The sequence below is a fragment of the Taeniopygia guttata genome, chromosome 1 (assembly GCF_048771995.1).
Source record: "Taeniopygia guttata chromosome 1, bTaeGut7.mat, whole genome shotgun sequence".
In the NCBI taxonomy this organism is placed as follows: domain Eukaryota; kingdom Metazoa; phylum Chordata; class Aves; order Passeriformes; family Estrildidae; genus Taeniopygia; species Taeniopygia guttata.
This window is the reverse complement of record NC_133024.1, coordinates 108270802-108292966: the sequence shown is the minus strand read 5'-3', so window position 1 is coordinate 108292966 and position 22165 is coordinate 108270802. Positions and strand designations below refer to the sequence as shown.

General features: G+C 36.6%; 1 protein-coding gene across 2 annotated transcripts in view; it reads right to left on the bottom strand.

Annotated features, from left to right (window-relative positions):
- Positions 1-22165, bottom strand: part of USP9X (ubiquitin specific peptidase 9 X-linked) — a 70509-nt gene that overhangs the window by 8260 nt on the left and 40084 nt on the right. Inside the window, exons 23-38 of one of the 2 annotated variants that reach the window (XM_030282797.4) lie at positions 21738-21863; positions 19576-19701; positions 17038-17204; positions 13659-13767; positions 12907-13053; positions 12612-12758; positions 11584-11806; positions 9090-9310; positions 8503-8693; positions 7902-8075; positions 5881-6022; positions 4956-5706; positions 4327-4450; positions 3573-3798; positions 2839-2968; positions 1017-1202 (exon numbers count right to left, since the gene is read on the bottom strand). In XM_030282797.4, the coding sequence (XP_030138657.1) occupies positions 1017-1202; positions 2839-2968; positions 3573-3798; positions 4327-4450; positions 4956-5706; positions 5881-6022; positions 7902-8075; positions 8503-8693; positions 9090-9310; positions 11584-11806; positions 12612-12758; positions 12907-13053; positions 13659-13767; positions 17038-17204; positions 19576-19701; positions 21738-21863 (3190 nt within the window). The remainder of the gene's footprint in view (positions 1-1016; positions 1203-2838; positions 2969-3572; positions 3799-4326; positions 4451-4955; positions 5707-5880; positions 6023-7901; positions 8076-8502; positions 8694-9089; positions 9311-11583; positions 11807-12611; positions 12759-12906; positions 13054-13658; positions 13768-17037; positions 17205-19575; positions 19702-21737; positions 21864-22165) is intronic. The other variant, XM_030282807.4, reaches the window with a different exon arrangement.

Sequence of the window (22165 nt, the reverse complement as noted above, 5' to 3'; positions counted from 1 at the left end):
TAACTTTATTTTGCGAACAGTAATCGTAATTAGTAGTCAAAGTAAAGTTCATAGAAATAATATTTTTAGTACAGTATTATGAATATATTGAATATACAACTATTTTTACAGGTAAAGTATCTTTTCAGTTTAAGCTTCAAGTAATGCACTGGATAAAAACCCAGCCAAAATTGCCACATGATTCTGAAGCTTATTACAGCACAGTAAAATTTTCAGTTCATTAATCTCGCTATAGCACAGTCTAGCCTATTGACTTTATAGCCTGACACATCAAGCTGTAATGAGTTTCCCATTAAATAGCTTCTCTACAGATTTCTAATTAGGTTTTTCTAAAATATGCTTAGCAGAACGTGTACAGATACAGGCTATAAAGTCCACATGGCCCAATATCCTGTCACCATTCCTCAAAAATAACTGCACTCTATTCAGCTACTGGAAATGTTAATGATTTACACTGTGGTTAATCAATTTCTAACTGATTCTTATATTTTATAAATTGAAGTTCTAGCTTCTGTTTGCTGTCTTGAGTGTGAACAAGCATCAAATCATATTCAAGAGCTACCCAAAACAATGCAACATCTCTTCAGTGCTAAGCACTATCAGTTATCTCAAAACCTGCTGTGGCACTTCTCCTGTACAGATTATTTCTATTTTTCATCACCTACTCAGGATAAAAACATCTTTGGACAACTCTTTACAATGGGCTTAAATATTCTGAAAGCATTACTATTTTGTAATGAACAGGCTCCTACTTTACTAATTATTCCCCTATATTTTTAAGGAATAAGCCAAGCAGTATAAAATACAGAACAGATTTCTGTCTTGGTCTTTTTAGTATAACAAATCAGTTTTGCTTATGGCGAACAGATTAGTTTCTTTAAGTGAAAGTAGCTGCTAAACGTAAAAGGAACACCTTTTTCCAGCTGATCCACTTTATAAATAATAGCTAAACATGCACAAAAAGACATTTACTGGTTTAGTCAATGGATCTAAAGCAAATTTAGGATTCACTGTACCATTGATAGAAGACTGCATCCGCGATGAGACGTTGCAGCAGCGGATCAGCTGCGACACCACAGTGTACAGCTTCCCCAGCTCAGCATACTGGTACTTAATTGGAGGGCCTGGACCTTCATCCAGAGCCACCAGCATGAAGGTTGCAGGAACATTTAGTTTCAGAAGCTGTGTCTTCTCTGCTACACCTTTATGGGGCAGGGACGGACAAAAAAAAATCTTGTTTCTGGCACCGAAAATATTTTTAGAAATTTTTAAAAGAAAATAACGAGAGTTTACATAACTCATAACTTTTGAGTTCTTGGGTTCTATTAAACCCTCATTTATACCTTCTGGGGGAAAAATAATCAAATCAATAAAGATGCACAAGAAAATTATATACAGCTGAAAAATCACATTGAAGGACAGTTGTAAATTACTACCATTTCTTCACAGTGCTCATTAGCACTTAAGCAATGCACAAGTAACATCTGTGTTAATAGTAAAGCCTCAGATAAGTCTTTTGGACAATAAATGAATCCTTTTATTGTGAGGCCCAGGATAGGAAAAACAACCCCCACAGTGTATTTTGTTAATTTTCAATCATGTCCTAGATACATCAATCACAAACTTAAGACATTTTTTTACTGTGCCACACGATGTAATAACTGCAAATTAAGTGACAAAATAAATAAGAAAACCTCCAAAATCCCAACCAACCAAAAAATCCAAAGCTACACCTGGTTTTACTGCAAGAATACCACGCACATACTGCACAAGTACTCACCAGGAAATTCACTACGTCCCTTCTTGCATTCTGTTTCTTATTTTGGTTAAAAGTAAAGATTTTTCATACATTTCCAAGTCTTTCTTATTCTGAAATACAACTGGGCCTTACCTTCAATTTTGCTGATAAGGAGGACTGTAAGTGGGGTTTTTTGGGCATTTTTTCTGATTATGCTAGATACTTGTGTAGTTGCATCCTCTGTAGAACTGACCTCTCACTTTGATGTGAACAATATACTATTTGATTTCTAAAAATGCTGGACAATTTAACATTTTCCACAGAATGTAGGAATGATATTATTGTGTTTTTTGCTGAATGGACTCTACACTCATACAGAAGCCTTCAGGTAACAGTAGTAAGACAAGGACAACTGCTTATTGGATTAGTATTTCCAGCTTTATTTCTGCAGGGTATATTGTGACAATGATCAGACTCACAAGTAAAATGATATTTTCCTATCTGGCCTCTGAGTGCACTCCTACTCGGAGGCCTGAACTGCACTGACTATGAAAAGCTAGTGAAAAAGAAAAGAGAAGTTGGAGCAGAAGAATTGCATCTCTCTTCTCTGCCATGACACTAATTCTACTCTGGTGTCACGACAGAAGCCTGCCAGACAGAGAATGCTTTGGTAGGCAAAATATATGAAAGCAATAGACATTACAGGTGTAATTAAATTAACACAACTGTCTAGATTAATTTTAGAGATAGGAAATTAAATTCCTTTAAAATTGTATACTTCCTGCATGAACTGATAAACAGCAACAGTCAAGTATTTTATAAAGTTTCACCCCCACCCTCTCTCAGCAGGATACTGTTTTACAGCTCCAAGCTTCTCATGTTTATCTTCCATGGATGATAGGGAATGGGGGATGTTTGGGGATGAAGCCCCAAACTCCAAAGAGGAGGAACACAGATGCTAGGGAGCATTTATATGACACAGAACAATAACAATCTGCCTAAGGATGGAAAACTGGATCCTCCTGCTGTTATCTCTGTAAGTGGATCATCAATAAAGTCCCAGTTTACTACAGTGTTGTCAGTAAAAGCAATTTGCTTACCTAGATTGGCATACATCACAAACAGATTGAAATACTGCTGCAAGTGGCGCCCATGTTCGGATACCTCCCTTCTTAGAAGATTCAGTACCGCCCTCAGTAAGTGATCACTTAAACTTAAGTTATCATAAGCCTGCAGAAAGAAACAAGTTCTACTGTTAGTGGCTGAATCTATCATATCTTTATTTAGTTTCTACTTTTTACTATGCCAGAGAACAGAACTGGTTAAAACGAATGGGATTTATACAAGCTCCAAAGTACCAGCAGCTGGTCAGTCTTGAGTGTCTCACGCAGACAAAAAGACACAGACAGGGAGTAAGACTCCCATCACTCAATACCATGTAAGTCCAAGAAATTATAGCTACAGAAACTTTTAACTGGGCTTTTCTCCCAATAGCAGATTGGAAAAACTGGGCTTTTTTTCAAAACAGGTCCTATTTTCTTGAGTATTTAGGCTTTTTTTTCCAATAGCCTAAATACTCAAGAAACACACATGCAATTCCACTATTAACTTTATAGACTGAGACAACCAAATCACCTCTACAGGTATATCTCAAATATCTCGCAATACAGAACACTTCCTAAGCCAATGGAGCTTCAACTTAATTCTTAACAAATTCTTTGGCTGGACACAGTAGTGAAAACATTCAGAGAAGGTAAATGGGACTTTATATTAAATGCTTATCATGAAGAAGTAAGAATAAGTTTCAAAAGCTTTTAATTAGAAAATTAAATACCTGACTGGAAGGTCCAGGAGAGGCAAAAGGTGATTGACATGGTCCATCTTGCAATGAAAAATGTGCAATAAATACTATAAGTTTTGCAAATGCACCCCTCACTTCTGCACTGGGGCATTCCAGGAGATACTCAGAGAAGCGGTTTGAAACGTTAAAAAGGACGTTGTGTGCAAACCAAAAGCGAACATTCTTGCTGTGACGGAGCAGGATGCACAGGGCATCATACCTGAAACACGACATGGCACAGTTATGACCAAATGCAAACACTAGGGAATTTTGACAGACATGGTCTTTTGCAGAGTTTGAAGAAAATATGTATTAAAGGTGATTCCCAAACATTTTTGTTCACAAAATGATTCTAATTAGATACTTTGTAGTTCCTGTAGTGATACTCTGATGAGCAATCAGAAATGGAAGATATCCTTCAATTAAAAACCTAACACTTAACCGTAGCATTTTACTTCTATCACCCATAAGAATTTAAGATAGCATTACACCCCCTAATTACTCCTCAAAGCAGGTCCTATTCTTTTATTCTTTTTAAAAGACAGACAAAAATACAGTTAAGCTCTGTTTGAAAATGAAATTTGAAGCTATTCAGATCAGCAGGATATTTTAAGGCTCAAATTCTTCCCAGTATTTTCTATTCAAATTTTCCCCCCTTTTCACTTGCACCTTCACCATGTAACTAAATGCAATCTTTTAACAGACATCGAACTTCCAAAACTGTAATTGTTGTTAAAAGACAAAATACCAATCACTAGCAGGGCCACGGACTATTTTCTTTGTATGAAATCCTGTGGTGAAGAGAAATCTAGCAGCAAGCTGAATACTAATCATAGTTATTTCTTCTGCTTCAGGCAACAGATGATCTTGTCCTAAAGAAAAATCAGAATACTCACATGTAGACAAAGTAAAAGCAATTTTTAATAATTTAACTGATTTCAGATTACTGTTTTGTCTGATATGGTGTTCCAATTTTAGGAAAAACTTCATCAAAATAGCCTCTAGCTTCTATAATGTATAATTTGAAAATGTAAGCTTTAATACAGGTACCTGCAGGCTAACATGTATCTTTTACAAATTCAGCATCTCACCTCTGAGAACTGTTTTCAACAGAAGAGCCCTCAAACTTGAGTATTTTAACTTTATTTAGTACAGCAACTGAGTAATAGCTGATAGTTTATCAAAGTATTTTTTGCAAAATATTCTGGCAAGTTATCACTGATGAACAACTCAACAAGAGGTGTTTAATTTCAGAAGGGCAAGAGTATTCAAAGCAGGACACACCAAATTTTCACTGGCTAGATAAATCCTTGGTCACACAAACCAAAACTCTTCTTGCAAGAAATGAATCCATAATTATCACACTACCATACTAACCTGGAGGAGGGTTTAGGTAGACACTATTACAAGTAAGCAACTTCTTTATGAACTGGAAATATTCCAGGCTGTACTGCATCCGATTGTGCATGAACTGCACGTTCTGCTTGCGCACGCTTCGCTCGATGGCTGAGGGCATTTTAATCTGGTGGGGTTTAGTGGTGATAGCAATTTCTGAAATATATTTTATTAGTTCATTGTCCTTGTCTATCGTGTCCATGCGTTCGTAAAAAAGAATGTAAGCATTCCACCACCTCTTCTGGCGCCTGTAGGACATTCGCTTCATCATGTGATCAAACACTTCGCCCATGTACTCGCCCCCAAAACACTGATTTTTCATCTCTTCATCATCATCCATTTTACACTCTGTCACATCTCCATCATCAAATTTGTACCACCGGTTCTTCTCACCATCGCCACCATTCCTCTGGATAATGTAAGAGTAGTAATGTCCACCGCTGGCCTGGCCACTGTGCACAAGTACACCCACAAGTCTGTATTTTGTGCTCCCAGAGTGTTCATTTTCAGACTGCTCATTTTGTATTATCTGGTTTTCAGGATTCACATCATCCCCTTCCAATTTTGCTACACCTGCCACTGTGTAAGGCTCCATGTCCAGTTCTCGTGGAAATTCAAAATAATCATTAAATTTGATTGCACATTCCCTTTCCCAGTCATAATCAAATCGTTTCAACTGGATCGCAAGAACAGGAGGCAACTTCTTAATCAACAAGCGTTTCACTGTATCCACCTAAGAAAGGACATGAACAGTTACCAGCTCTCAAATTTCCATTCATATACTCTCACCAAATACCAAACTGAGTAATGAAAGGATGACTTTTCTCCCCAGACATGAACTAAGACTGAATTTAGTAGAGTTGTAACATCACAGCTGTACACAAATTTAATATATAAGGAATATTACCTTTTTGTTGCATTTTTCACAATGATATGCATTTGCACCTTCCAATAAATCTCCTTTGACGTACTGCTCCAAAGAATCAAGAAGGTTTTGGTGATTCCTTATATCTACATTCAGAGTTGTGAAGGATTCCTCACACTCGTACCTAGCAATGAACAGGTAAATGTATGAGAAAGGCAGGAATGTGTTCAACTTTTTATGTCTATCATGTGCTACAGTGTGTAAGCAGTGAAAGAACTGAACTCTTTTTAACTGCAGCTTTCCTACAGGTACATTACAGTATCTGCACACGTAATTTTTATGGTCAGGAATTAGAGTGATAAACACAAATACTGCATCACATCTAAAGACAGTAATTTCAAACAGATGCCAATTCAGAAAAAAAAAAAAAAACAAAACAATAAACCTTTTTATTTTCCATCTAAAAAAACTGGAATCACCATCTTCATAAAACCTCTTTGAATGTTTATGACTGGCTTTGACACTGTGTTCTAAATATAATCTACAAACAAATCTTTAGCAATGAACCACCAATGCTTGAGAGACAACCAGTTGATACATCCTGGAAACAACTTTTTGTTTTTAAAGATAAAGAAGTGATGAATAAATTTAAAAAGCCACATCTATTCCAGTGTAACCCTGAAAGGCTTGTTTCCCTGATATGCAATCAAGCATTCAAAGGCTGAATAAATAAATATTTAGAAACACTTCAACCAACAGCAATATTCATTCATCCAACAAATAGCTTACAAAAAATATAGAAAGGCTGTTAATTTGCCATACACAAATCCACAGTTTAGTTACTATTGGTTCTCTCCTCCCTAAACTATATTTTTATTAATAAGTAACATTATGCAAATCCAGTAGAGTTCAAAAAACACAGAAATACTTCAGGATAATACATAATATCAGGAATGAATGGTAACTCCTGTTGCTTCTGGTCTGGATCTGCCATTTAATTTCCCACTGCATGTAAGGTGAAATCAGTGCTATCATTTTACCTTGCAGTATTTCAACTCACTTCCAGTCACTCATTGTAACCCATGAAACCTATGATGCTCACTTTACAAATTATTCTTATTCATACATTAGGTCACTGAAGTTGAAAAATTACCACAATAAAATCCATTTGTATAAATTTTCCCAGTATTTTAATTGCTAACTGAAGGTTAAAGGAAATGGTCAGCTTTCAAAATAAAGAGAATTTGCAATAGCAATGTACAGAGATATGTACTGTTAAAGAATCCTACATGAACTGAACAGTAAGAGGGCCATCTGATAGTGACAGAAATAAACACAATAATAAAAAAAAGCCAAATGCTAAAAAGAATAAGTTCATCATTAAGCCATCCTGAATTTTGCATGCAACCATCCATCAGAAAAAGAGAGATAAATTAAAAAGTCTGGGTTTACAATACCAAGTTCTATTCCTTCATTTATCATCAAAACAGTGAGCTACAGACTTTCAGTCTGATTTGGTATGGGTGATTTCTTACGTGCCTTCTACAAAACTGAATTTCAGTATTCACATTTAAAGTTAACTACAAATACAGCAGAAGTCTTCAGAAAAAAAGATTAACTTTCTACACCACTATCCTTAATTACAGGTTCCATGGTGAGTATGAACAGTTTTACTCATTGGAACTGAAGATTCCTGCTTGGCTCAGCTATAAACGCACATTATGGAAAACCAAAGGCACCAACAATTGTTGGCCAGGTATTAAAATTTTCTACATTGCATTTGGTCTCTACAATTGTTTTCACTTTAAATGTGAAAAAGCATAATCTTTTCCTGCCTTGATCAATACACAATGTTTCACATACAATCCATGAAATAGAAACAATGATTAAGTACTTCAAGGCACTTGTAGACAAATGAATGTTCAGCTGTAGAAAAAACAAGGCAGCAAAATCTATTAGCTTAAGAAACCAACACAAAAAGCCCACTCTTGAATCTAATTACTTTTATAAGGATACAAACATGGGTTTTCTATTAAAAAAATATTAAAATCTTCAACACTTACCGATGCGGGCATCCTTGACAAATCTTCTGATCAGCAAAGGACCCTCCTAAAACTTTACTTAACATTGCTGGATGGCCCAAAGCTTTTAAAGCTTCGTCTAAACTGTCCACCAATGAATTAAAAAATTCTAAAGCATCATGCTGTTCACGTAGATTTACAGGTTCACCCCAGAGCCTGAAAATGAAAGCACATTTTGTCAAATAGTTTTTGTTTTGTTTGCCAACAATTTCTTTTGGAAAAAAAATACTGTTCAAGCTACTAACCCCTCCTCCTTAAAGAGTCAAACTGCTGGGTTTTGATGTACTACACTATCTGTTGTTGTGACCCTGACACTTTCTGGTAAGTAAAAACAAGCTCTTGTGTACAACTTCATACTTAATTTGAAGTCTCACTATCAAAAACTGCTAAAATTTGAATCACCATGCTGTAAACTTTAGTTTTTTATTATTATTTAGTTTACTAACAGACTTCTACAGAATGGTGAAAAGGCAGATAAAGCTTCTGCTATTTTACACTTTACATCATTGCCATTCTACTGTGATTATTTTTTTGCACTTCAGTGATCCAGTGAACCAACATCAATGCTCAATTTTCTACTTACCTGAACTGTTTCCAAAACCCTCTTGGTACATAGTACTGTAGCCTGGAAGCTGCTAAATGGCCAAAAATTACTTGGAGATGCCTCAAAACTCCAATATTGTACTCTTTTCTATCTTCAGTTTTGCTCAGTGCTGGTTTATCTTCATACTGATGTGGATAACCAAAGACATCATCTCGTGGGTCAACATTGCTCTGAAAAGCAGAAAATTTGGACAATTCACTTTCAGATGCAGCTGTCTTGTAGTTAGTTTTATCCTTTGTTTAATTTGACAATCTAAGGTGTTTCATACTCAGCTGAAAACCCAAATACTCTCTGTTTGCATGAACAAAGTTGTGGTGGCTGGAATAAGGTACAGTGCTCTCCAGTAGAAATGCCCAAGAAGGAACTCTGCAAACCCTGCCACCTGGATCTTCTGAGGTGCCCCTCTGGCAGTGAACCTATTCAAGTACGAAATATTATCCTATTTTCCCCACATGTATCAGTGGAAATCAAAGTGATTAAATAGCAACTGAAATTTATTATAACCTTTTCATTTAAAAAAGTAATTACAATTTAAAGATTAGGTTCTTTTATATAATTAAATTTACCTCATTGTCCTGCTTTTCATCCCCAGACATGTCATCATCTACATCACTGCCTGTGCCTTCTATTGCAAGAATCCCATTCCTGATGGCTGGAATCATGTACAGCTGCTGAATGACAGAATTCATGTAACAAGTGGCACCAGCATTTTTCAGTCCCACAAATCCCTTTGGTGGCCGAGGCCCAACAGGTGGCAGATATTCCCATTCTGTGAGTGCTTCACAAGCTAAGAGGAAACAGCACAAAGTGGTCAGGGAACTCTTTTGTTATAAAATAAAGAGGACATCAATGCAGTACAAAGAGCAGTTGCATAAAATTATTCTTAGTTTGTATCATACTGCAATTTAATAAAAAACAATGCTCCATCAGAAAATTTACTTTTGCTAAAATTAACACAATTTCTATGAAGGACAGTTCTATCTGTTATCTTATTGCAACATTTTCTTCTACTGCATAACTAAAGAGGTGGCCAGGCAAAAATTTAGTCAATTTATACATGCAACAGAAACCTTTCCTCAATACCAGCAAGTTTCTTAGCTGAAGAATTCAGCTGAATGAATATGGAACATAACCAATTTATAAACCTTCCAAAAATTACAGTATTCTCAAAAATTCACAATCCTTAAAAAAATTATAGAATTTCACTTAAGCCTCACTTTTTCTTGCCAGGATGGGGAACAGTTTTAGCAAATGCTATCTATATAACTTGATATATATTTTTTCCTCCTGAGTCTTCTCTTTCAGGTCCCTCAGATCTCTTCAAGAACATAAGCTAACCTGTTGTTCTGTCTGTAGTTTTAACACAGGAAATTCTGATATAAGAGAGCATGCATATTTATTTACAAGCAGATTTGGTATATGAATCCCAGAGTATGCACAGTTCATACATGTCTTCTGACATACCACAGAGATCTGGTGCTCTGTTGTGCTTATCAAATACTTGAATGGAAGGGAATGCCATGAAATCCCCCTAATTGTGAGGTGGTAAGAAATACAGTACTTCCCAACAGAAAAGGGTGAAGAAAGAAGGATCAGGCAGAGGGGAAAACCGTAAAGCTGCCCTTTTAATTAATTCATCTGAGATGGAACTGAACAGGAAGAGACTGAAAAAACTCAAGTGACTCACTGATAGCACCATTCAAGCAAGTAGCTCTGACACTCTGAGAGGCAGTGGAAAATTTCCACTTTTGGATACTATTTTCAGTTGCTTATGGTTTTGCTCAACGCTATGAGCTTAAACATCTGTTAAATCACTCAATTGTTTAGGTTAGAAGGACCTTTAAAGATCATCTCGTCCAACTCCCTGCCGTGGGGCAGGGTATCTTCCACTAGACCAGATTGCTCAGGGTCCCATCCAACCTGGCCTGGAACACTTCTGGGATGAGGCATCCACGACTGGGCAACCTGTTCCAGTGTATCAGCATTCTCACAGCGATGAATTTCTTCCTTGTGTCCAATCTAAATCTATTCTCAGTTTAAAATCATTGCCTCTTGTCCTGTAACTACAGGGGCTGGTACAAACCTTTTTCTCCATCTTTCTTATAAGCCATGTTTAAATAATGAAGGTCACAATAAGGTACCCCTGGAGGCTTCCCTTCTCCAGGTTGAATAATGCCAACTCTCCTAGCCTTTCTCATCAAATGAGCCTGGGTTTTCTTGGTTTGATGGTGTTTGGATTTGGTTTGGTGGTTTTTGATTTTTTCCCCTTTCCCTTTGTTAATATTACAGCAGAATGGTTTCAGTCTCCCTTTAGGGCTGGAGAAAATATCCTCCTGCTTGATCACTTTTAAGAAATGTTTTTTTTATGACAACAATAATCTGTGCTAAAAACAAGCCTTTTGCCATCCTTGTGAAAATCAGCCCAAGTTTCATTTGACTATTGGCTTTTGAAACACTAACATTTGCAAGTTTTTGAACACACAGCAATCACTACAACCTTTCCCCAGTGAGAGGGAGAAAGTTCTTTGAGTGCAGAGCTGTACTGAGACAAGGCCAAAAGTGAGCCTGAAAAAGGAGAGAATGAATTCAGAACTAAAAAGAGAAGCAGGACAGAGGAACTGTGTCTGTGTGCAGACAATGATAACAAATCATATGAGCAACCAAGAAACTGTCTCTAAAACTAAGCTGAAGATACCTGTTGAGGCTCTGGGATTAGTTAGCAAGAGCCTGTTATGGTGAGACAAGTAGAAGATACAGACAGAAGAGGTTCCTGGGAGCTGGTATGGACAGAGGGGAGTATTTAGAGATTGGGACAGGAAGGGTCAGGCTGTGACTGGGGCTGGAATTTGGATGTAACTGTGGAATGCAAGTCAGTATATTTACTGCATAAAGAAAAACAAAGACTACACTGGCAAACTGATTTTGCAACATTAAAAGCAGCCATAAACAAACCATGAACAAAAAAACTCAGCATTTGGTTCAGTGGATAATACAGACAAAACCTATACATGATATATACATTAAAGAGTAGAAAATAGAGAATTAAAAAGTATTACATACTAGTGATTGCTGTACCTATGTAATACATTTCAGTCAATGTGTCTACTATCTGTTTGAGATTTCGCACACATCCAACTGCAAGTGCAACGAGGAGCTCAAAGCCAGCATTAATAGTAGCTGGTGAACTACAGACTGGTATGGCCTGCTCAGCAGGCAATTCTCCATTTCTCATGTATTGTAGATAAACATTGGATGCTGGAAAGATGAAATCATCTATCAACTCCTGGAAAAAAAAAAAAGACAATAAATCACCTGTTAACCTGGAAATTATTTTATAAGAGAGTAAGGGTTACTACATAAATGAATGTCTGAGAACCAGAGGGGCATTTAAAAAAAAAGAAGAGTAAAAATTGAGACCAATAGCACAATGAGCTTTTAAATTTAGAACAGAAGACCTCCACTCTAAAAAAAGTGGCTCCCTGCAAACCCACCTCCCCAGTGTAAGTTAAAAGTAAATCTGTACTGTTCTTCATTGGTAAAAAATTTCTTTTGCAAAACCAGTATTATCTACAAAGCTCTTTATCAATTAGTGCTGAAAAACCAACAACTCCTGCTCTATAATATCAGAGGTACAAAGAAAACATGTCTGATTAAAGAGATGCTCAGATGTGATACATTTGTTCAAACCTGCCCTAAGCATTAATAGCACTAATTAAGAACATGTGCAAGAAAGTCATTACAGAGGTAATGAAGGAAAGCAGTCCCCTACAGTACTATCCTGTATCTAGCTCACTATCTTTGTGTGATGTTTGTCAAGTACTGGAATACAGTAAGAATGAGAATCTTCAAAACACTTCATGAATGAAAACACACCATTTTAAAAATTATTTTTATCAAAAACATTGATCTCCAAACAAAAGCATTTTTATGGATACAGCGCACAAGATATGACGCTTCTTTTTACTTACTTATAGATAAAAATAAACAACAAAAACCGCCAAAAATCCACCACCCAAAAAAACCCAAAACCCCTAAAACCTCACAAAGACAAAGAAGTCCCCTCCAGAGGTCAAAAAACTCGAACTTACTTTAATGAGATTAGCACCTCCTTTTTCACAACCAATATGGTATTTCTTCTCAGGCGTCTGGAATGCTAACAACTCTTTTGTTACTCCAAGGTGACCCTCTAAGATCGTTTCTTCGACACCTGTTTCTCCTGTTCTTTTTACTTCATCCTGCCATTTAAGAGAAAGTTAGGATACTCCAAACAGCAAACATTAAGCTCAGAACTGCAGTTTACAAGAAAGTTTACAGTTTTGCAGCAAAAACCTAATTTTCAGGAATAAACTGATAATTATCAGTTAATTAGATCCTGAAACTTACCCTGATTCTCTTAAGCCAGTCAATTTCATTATTGAGAAGAACTTCAGCATTGGGTACATTAATATTACTGTTGTAAGCATAGTTAAGAAGATGTCTTAAGAGGGTGAAGTAGTCTCCAGAATGCTTAGCTCTCTCTCTTGCAGTGCTCTGTGCAAATCAAAAGCAAAGAATTCATGCATGCTTCTACTTACAGTGCAACACCAACATATTTCCCCTAAATCTCACATTAAACAAAAAAGAAACCAAGTGTAAGGTAATTTTTAACCTTTCAGAAGTTTAAAATTGTATTTAGCGGCTAATGAATGACTTCTCAACTATTTTAATAGCAATTTCTATACCTCAGTGGGAGAAAGAAAACCAAATTAAAACTTTTGATCAAATGTTCAAGACAGCCCATGAGCATGGCGAGCTGAAAAGCCCTGACAGGACTAGTAGGAGAAGGCACTAACTATAGGTATCTCTCTAACCTGCTAATAATTTTTAATTAAAGGTTAACAATCACCAAAGATCAAATGCAGACATCAAAGCCTATTGTTCATGTTCTTATCAGAAAATGCAAAAGAGTCCCTTTTCCCCTGATCTAGCTCAAATGGAAATCATCTCTGCTGCTTGTCAGAAGCAATCTGTAGGTCAGAAGCAATCTATATTGTAATGACTGTTATTAATATCAATTTGTCTTTTCTTGCAGGTATTTTATCCTATTACTTTTTACATGTTCTCCCATACTGAATACTTTATCTCTGAAAACTTACCCCTAGAACAGTAAACAGCAGGGTAATGAAGAAAAGGAGAGGTCTCTGTCCCATGCAACACCTGGTAGCCATTAAAAAGAATTGCTCCTGTGCCATCTGACGAACGGTTCTGGAAATAGTTTAACAGAAACATTAAATTCGCTCTCCGTGTCCAAACAGGACATTAATTAAATTTGTGTTTATCTGCTTAATGCCATTTTCTAAAACTGAACATAATGTAGGAAACAGGAATAGTTTAATTATTCCCTACCCATCATTTTATTTCTCCTTGCAGTGAAATTTCAGATGCATGAATTATATTGCAAAACCTGTTCCACAAATCAAATATGCAAAGGTACAAGAAAAAGAAACTTAGAAACACCTAACCACCACACCTTTGCAACTGACAGTAAACATTGCATAACACAACAATTTGCAATCCTAAGTAATTTTTTTTCCTAATCAAGCACCAGTTGTACCTGGTAAGACAAACCAGAACTATTCCAGTAAAACTGCTTTTATGTGTCACTGCAGCAGTTTGCTGAGAATCTTTGAAGTGATCAAAATTTATCATTAGTAAGATGTGAGAGATGATGACCCTCCTGAAAATTCAAATGGCTATAATTAAACTAAATTTTCCACCTTAGAACCTAATCTAATCACTAGAGCAATGCAGGGGAATGGCTAAGCTTCAGTAAGAAAAAAAAATAGGGCAAATCCTTTTCTTTCAAGTTGTAGGATTAATTGTCTGAGCAGTATGTCTTGTAAAAACTGTTAGGAACAACTCTTTTTGTGTGGGAAGAGACTACAAATGAATCTGAATGAATGATTTTATGAAAGTATCTCAAATTATGAAAAACTGAGTTTTGCAATGTCTGTTTGGTGCGGCTCTCTGTTTTGTGCCCATGGAGTCAGGGTGAAAAGCACACCAAAGAATCCTATTCCTTTCAGAGCTTTTTCATGTGTGGTTAGCTATGATTTCAAAGCCCCATTAGGATGACCCTGAGGTGAGAGCGAAGATGCATGTGGCTGAGCACCCATCTCTGCCACCATGCACAAAGCAAAGTGCACAAGGAGAAGCAATCATGCAGTGACACTTCTCCAGAATGTTCTCTCAGCTTCTAACAATCTGTGGTTCAAGAAGACTACCAAGAGCAGTATCGCATGGCCCTCACTGGACAAGTTCATGAAAGAACCCCTCAAATCACTTCCAAACTGAAGGTTTCTACTGTTTAAATGTTATGCTCAAGAAGCTCTTATACAAAGAAACACAGCTCTCCATTTGTTCTCCCTTTGCTACTCCTGATTTTAAGGGTCTCTGTAGTATTCTCCTCCCACCATTCATCTCTCCTCCAGTATGAAGTGCCCCCAGCTATTCAGCTGTTCCTCAGATGGAAGTCATTGCAGAGCTTTGATCTCCCTTGTCACCCTTCCCTGATCTTTGCAAGTTCTCCTACTCTGCTCCGAGTTGCAGCAGACTGTGGGGTGGGGCTGGTCTGTTTTGTTCTTTACGATAATTGACATTTTATGGGGTCTGATTGCTGAGACGATGTTTTTGTAGAACATCTCACAGAAAGTTATTTTAAGATACAATCCTTCAAGTACTTGGGATACATCACACAGACACTCCTCAGCTCTGTGCACTTGAAGGCAGAATGAAATAGACAAAGGTGATATTTTCCTACAGTGAGAAATGTGACCAATGTGACATGCCTCACACTGTTATGTTTCTGAGTACGCAGTCTTTGAACACAAGTATTACATTTCTGTGAAGCTGTAACCGTCTAAGAGCTCTTAAGGAATCATGAGAGGGATGCAGCTGCCTGAGCACAGGTATCTCATGCTGTTTTAGACACATGATGACAGCACAGAGCTGGCACACAGGACATGAGCTGCACAATGAGCTCACACTCAGCAGGAGGAACAGCTGGAAGTCAAGCACCTCCCTTTAGGCTGGCAACCTGAATCCTGCCCTACTGAGAGCTCCAGGACACAGGTTTCTGTTCAGTTAATAGAAGAAAGTCTCTTCAGTGGGTCTAAGTGCCATTGCTTTACACCAGCACAAAGAATTTGAATGTGTTTAGGCCACATACATGTGACCACCAAACACTTTGCAGAGATCAGCAGAATACTTCTGGGTTCCAGGATTATTTAGGACTAACTGTTCAGCTAGCTCCTCTTAACTAAGCCAGTCTTGCTTCAGAGGACGCCTCTACAAAATCAATTACCTTGTAGGAGAAAAACTACTGTAGCATTCAGTATTAAACATTTTTCATTCTGTTTCTCAGTTTAGGTAGCACAGATATGCTCTGAGAAAACAGAAGTCCCAGTCAAACTCTAAAAGGCAAGCCATCTGATCTTTTCTAGAAAGATCCTATTTGTGAGATCTGAACTTGGTCATCTTCTTTCTTTGTCTTTTATGGTGCATCAAAAATATTTTCTCACATACATATTTTTGCTCACATTGTTCTCAGATGGAGCATAGGAGATTAGAGAACAATAGTTGTGGAAGGATATTCAGAGTTCTGTCTGGTATTTGCTAAACTTTCTCTGCACTGCAAACACTGATTTGTTTCCACATTAATTCAGAAGAGGAACTTTTCAGCAGCTTAGTTCAACTTCACCATCTTAATTTACAAAGCAGTCTTCTGTTTCCACTCATGCTTATGTTATTTTATCATGTAACAATGAACAGTTGCACCATTCTAAGTGAGATTATCATGTTTATCACAAGTTTTATAGGCGTATGAGAGAAGTGGTAGCTTCTTGTACTGACAGTGTGAAATATTTTTCCATACGATGAGTGATACATGCAAGCTTCAGTGAAACTCAAAATTCAACACCCTACACCACACACAGGCTGCAAACTAATAAAAGCTTGTGGTATTTCTGGTAACCCTCCAGTTTCACCAATGTTTGCAAAGAGTTAGTTAACTGTAAAGAGATGCTCTGATGATACTTGATTCTTTCATTAAGGAAAATATTCCTAAACATAAGACCTTTCAACCTGTTTATCTAGAAGTCAGAAACTCCAAAACATAGATTCTGCTCAAATTCTGACCCCATTTATCTGAGAGCACCATAATCTGACTCCTTTTAAAACATACTGAAAAAACTTAAGACACTACTAATTTCAGAGCTCTCTCATTTCTCAAAGAAAACTTAGAATATTAATGAAACAACAGTATCATAAAAAATTTAAATTAACTCTTTAGTAACAGATCAAAGCACTGGCAACCAAGTTTAATAACATATTAACAACTTTCCATCTGGATGGTTTCTGAAAACACCCGATTGGGGTGTTCACATCACAATTTCAAATGGGCTGGAAGCCACTGCTCTGCACTTAAGCTTTATATTCATTTTGAATTGTAAAATAATAGATGTGACCAAAACTTACTTGCTGTGACAGTGCAATAGTAAATCAATAATAAATGTCTGCCACGCCTTCTCTTTACTGAGTGCATCCAGTGCCGTTGGAATCAAAGCAAAGCACAGGGTCATCACCTCCAGTGCTTCACAGCAAACTTGTTCATCTTCCATGTCTGGTTCATTTCCTGCATTTGTCTGTGAAAACAAACAAGAGTGCATAAAGTGGGTACAGAAAACAATCCCAAGAAACCCAACTGGCTCCAAGGTATATCACTGAACACAAACACAAACCACAGCTTTGTATACTAAGTGGTGATCACTGCCAAGTATTTTATGCACTCAGATCTGAGCCAAAGCACTATGTGGGATGGCTTGAGCTTCCAGAATTGTGCTTCTCACAGGCGGATTCCAAGCATGAACTTACAGAGACAGAAGTCAAACGGGACAACTGCAGGCAACAGTCACATCAGTTAGTACTGTTGGGAGTTTTTCTTGATTTGCATCTGGTGTTTTGTTTCGGGTTTTTTTGTTTTGTTTTTCTCTACCACTCAAAAAATGGCATTTAAAATTTGGAAAACTCTACTACTTAAACACAAAAAGGCTATAGTACTGTATAATTAATTCATCAATCCAGTTTTACAAGGCTTTGACACTCACAACTTATTTGACCAGAAGCTTTTTAATATTGCTAGAATTTATTAATCACTTTGCTATTTTTCAGAAATATGAAAGAACTGTTCAACTTTTAAACATAGCTGCTGTCATGATTTTTGACACAGAAAATAATAATATTACTGCTAATTGGTGCAGAGGTTACTTCTTAAACTAAACACTTGAATTAATTGAGTTTATTTTGGCACATTTTTTTCAAAATAAATACTTTGAGAACAATGGCAAACCCTCTCCTCCATCTAGAATTAATTATGTTCAAGAAGTTCCAAAGAAACTGAATGTGAGCAGGCCTCAATTTATCATTTACAAATCATGAGTGCAGGTCAGCCACATTAACTAGAGGCATCAAATATTTGTTTTATATGTGGAAAGGTATAAAGATTAATTAGGCAGAACAAAGGGATTACAATGCAGAGGAGAGAAGTGGCAACAAACACTATTTTGTCTATGCACAATAACTAAAAAATCAGAGACAGTCACTGCACTGCAGCAGGGGGATGGATGTGGCAGTTCTGACACAAGATCAGAAAGCAAATGCAGAATGCCTTCAGCAAGTCCAGAACTGCACCTGCTCTGCAGTGAAGCCCTGCTTAGAAGGGAAAGTTCTTTCTGCACAGCTGCAGGGACCCAGGAGAAAGGCAAAGCGCATTTTACTTCCAGTGAAGTACTTCTCTGCACTTGGGCACCCAGAGCTGGGTTACCCTTTGCATAGTAGAAACCAAATGAAGCTGTCATTTATTACAGATGTCCATATAAGTGTCAATAAGAATAAAAAGAAAAAAACACTCAAAAATTAACCCCACAAAATCATGCAAAGGATGAACAATAATGCACAGCTTAGATTTCACCTCTTTTAAAACTTCAATTACCTCAAAATATTTTTACAGAACTTAACTGTACAATTTTTACACAGAAAAATGTTAAAAAAAGCACATTCAGGTCTGTTTTCTTTTATGTATACCTTCTCTAGTGCACTATTACGCTCTTAAAGCATCCCATGTATAGATATAAGAGCTTATCTTCACATGCCTGGACTGGCACATGAACTAAATCATGCTTTATATGGAAGTATTACCTAAAAAAAACCCCAAACCCCATTTATTTCTTGAAGAAGTCACAGTAATAGAAGCTAATGTTGCATTTTGCTGAAGTGAATACCCTTCTTTCAATTGACCATTTAAACACAACAGCAAGTACGCCAAGAATTTAGCTCCCTACATACTCCTTTTCCTTTCACTCTCAGGCAAGTATTGATGAGTACTAAACCTGATTTTACAAGACAAAAATAGGAAATGCTTTTTTAAAATCACTGTCCAAATCCAGATTGTTATCTCCTGTAACTGTAAGCAACATTACTTAATACAAGATGTGTGCTAATCTTCTGATACAGAACTCCCAACTCCAAATTAGTGTAAAGCACATGTGAATCATGAATAAAAGAAGAAAAGCCATACAGATTTAGCAATTAAATCTTTTTCTCCAATGCTTCTCACATCACTTAGCTCTTCCTTCTCATTTTAGAGTGCACATATGCCTTGAATCACTTCTGTAGAACAGACCTTTTAAGTTTGAGGACTAGACAAATTAGCCTTGCAGGAAATGCTTATTCCTTATTTAGATGCAGAATCTAACTGTGCTGAAAACATGTTACAGCAGTTACAGAACTGGTGCGTTTTTGAACTGACACCAGATTCAGGTTACAATTCACCAGTTACTGAGGAAAGGAATTTGGAATAGAAAATTAAACTGTGTTATGACAATGACATACTAGACTCTGAATTATATCATTGTATCCACCTACAAGGTCATCACACTCTAAACCTGACCAGGTCAACATTCCCTTTCGTACAAAACAAACAGTAATACAGAAAAGTAACTGTTCAGGAATTCTTACCTTTTCATAGATTTTACTAATTTCCTCATTTGAGCTGAAAACCAGCTGAACTGATCCACAACCTGACGCCCAAACGATTTTTTGTACTGCCCTGATAACACAGATGTCAGGGATGTATTTTGAAGCCTGAAAAAAAAAGATAAATTAACTAAAGCAACATTTAAAAACAGCTGCAAATAACACTGCAATGGATTCTAAATTCCTACAAATGTATTTCACAGAAAATTTAAGATTTAAAATGTTAAAACAAAGATTTTTTTTCCTTAAATGTAAAACAGATGATGTATTTTGAAGAGTATTTATACTTCACTTATGTAAAAGTAAATTTTTTTAAGTAGGATGTAGGCAACTCTGTTTTTAAGACTTAACAGAAACTACCAATTTCAATGCTAAAACATTCTTTATTTAGGAAAAAAAAAAAAACAAGGAACATTCATCTGGAGGCAGTCAGCCTCTTAAGCAATGTAAAAAGTTGAACTTACTTTAGGGTTTCTCCCCATGCTAGCTGATAGCCAGCTTGAACACACTGATGCTATCAAGTATGATCATTATGTAAAGGGATTGCTTCATGTTCAAGACACAGAGGGTTGAACATGAATAAGAACACAGCTCATGGATTAAATGAATGCAGAGTCACTCTTCAGTACTTTGTGCATGGTCTGAGTTACCATCCAGTAGTTTCTACTGATATACACACATTACAAAACATATTCCAACTGCTATTATTTATGGTTCACATCAACTTTCAGAAAAACTACCAAACTTATCTGAAGTCTTTATTCAAAACAGAATTGTCCACAAAACTGGTAATCTCTAAAAGCAGAAGGCAGGCAGATGGATTGCAATTTCATTTTTCTAATGCTAAGACAATAAAAAAGGGGACTCTTAAGAAGCTGAGCTAGTTAGGTATCTGCATCAGGAAACCTGAACAATGTGCATTCTTGTACTGATATGAGCACTAACAGTATTTCCAAGAAAAATAAAAGGTATTTTATATTTGTCACAAGCAAAGCAACCTTACAGCAACAGTGTCACAAGAAAAACAACAGAGTTTTTAAAAAATCTCATTGAAGTTTCAAAGTCTTTAAGTATCAACATTTTTTAAAAAGGTGAATTATTCCTCCCTGTGCTAAAGCCTTCTCTCTGGCCTATGGAAACTATGACAGATTTTTTTTTTAAATTGTGTGATCCGTCATAAAGAGTCTTTGACCATCAAAACACGAAAAGGCAAAAAAAACCTTTCTAAGACAAACTACAATATATATGAAATTTGGATCTATAGCAGTATTCATAATTTCAGAAAATTACAGACAACTCTTCCACAGCAATACTGTTAAACACATTCAGAATTTGTTTGCTTTGCTGTGCTTGGTGAAAGAAAAATAGTTAATTTATTTATTAGCAGGCCTCTAGGAAATACAAAGGCGGAATTAAAAAACCTTTCCTCACATCTCGCCTCAAAAGATATTTCTTCTATAGAAGAAATTTCTTCTATAGAAGAAATTTGATTAAATCAGAGTTGAATTGGCTGATTTTACACCTGTGGATGCAAAACCACCACTGATGGAAGGCAGGTGGCTCAGTCTTGCAGTGCAGCATGTTGTACTTTCTTCAGACACAGCCCTTTGTTCTCAAAGGATAGTGAACTTGTCAACACCAAGAACAAGAATACAGTAACATCTTCTATCTAGACATCTCAGAAATGTTTTGGAGATAGTTTTGCAGATATGCTACACTGTACAGAAACACAGTACTTATGGCTTCCACCCTGAAAACCAAGGGATCCAGATGAATGTGGAAGAGGAAGGTAAAGCAGTCATGATTTTAGCTCCTGCTGAATTCAGCTGAATTCACTGACATGTTTTATAACAAGACTCCTGATTCCAGATCTAAATGGGCTTTGGCCACACCATACACATAAGACCAATATGTTTGCAAAGCACATTGTTTAGCCTTACTGAGGTTTTCATTTGTGTCATTAAAGAATCTTCAATATATAAAGATACACTGGCAATGATTTGAGATTTTTCTCTTTCATATGACCATTACTTAAAACATTTTAAAAGGAAAAATCTGTGTCTTACAAAGCAACAAATTTAAGGATTAAGAAAATAGAAAAGATGCCATAAGGAAAAAGGTGATACAGAAAGGAATTCACCAACCTCATCAGATATTTGCTGTGCAAGACGTATTGCTACATTTCTCAGCATGCATTCTGAAGTTGGATTAGGAATGTTTTGTAGGGCATTTTGTAGCACCACTGCCTGGTCATGCGTAGCCTGGTTTATCTGGAAGAAAGTATTTCTCATGCTTACTTTTACATAGGAAAAAAAAAAGCAAAAAGATATGAAGATCTAAAGTTACTTGGAAAGGTTTGGTAGAAGTAGATAAGACCTTGGAAGGAAAACTACTTTGTGCAAAGGCCAACGTAAATAAATCTCCTCATTTTTTAACAGATACCATCACACCTGAAGACACTATGCTGCAGTGCACAATCACAGAGTTCTAGTAGCCAAAAGGAAAGGCACTTGCTCAAAACTTACTAGGTTTGGGGGCTTGTTTATTGATCAGACTACTTCAAGTGAACAGA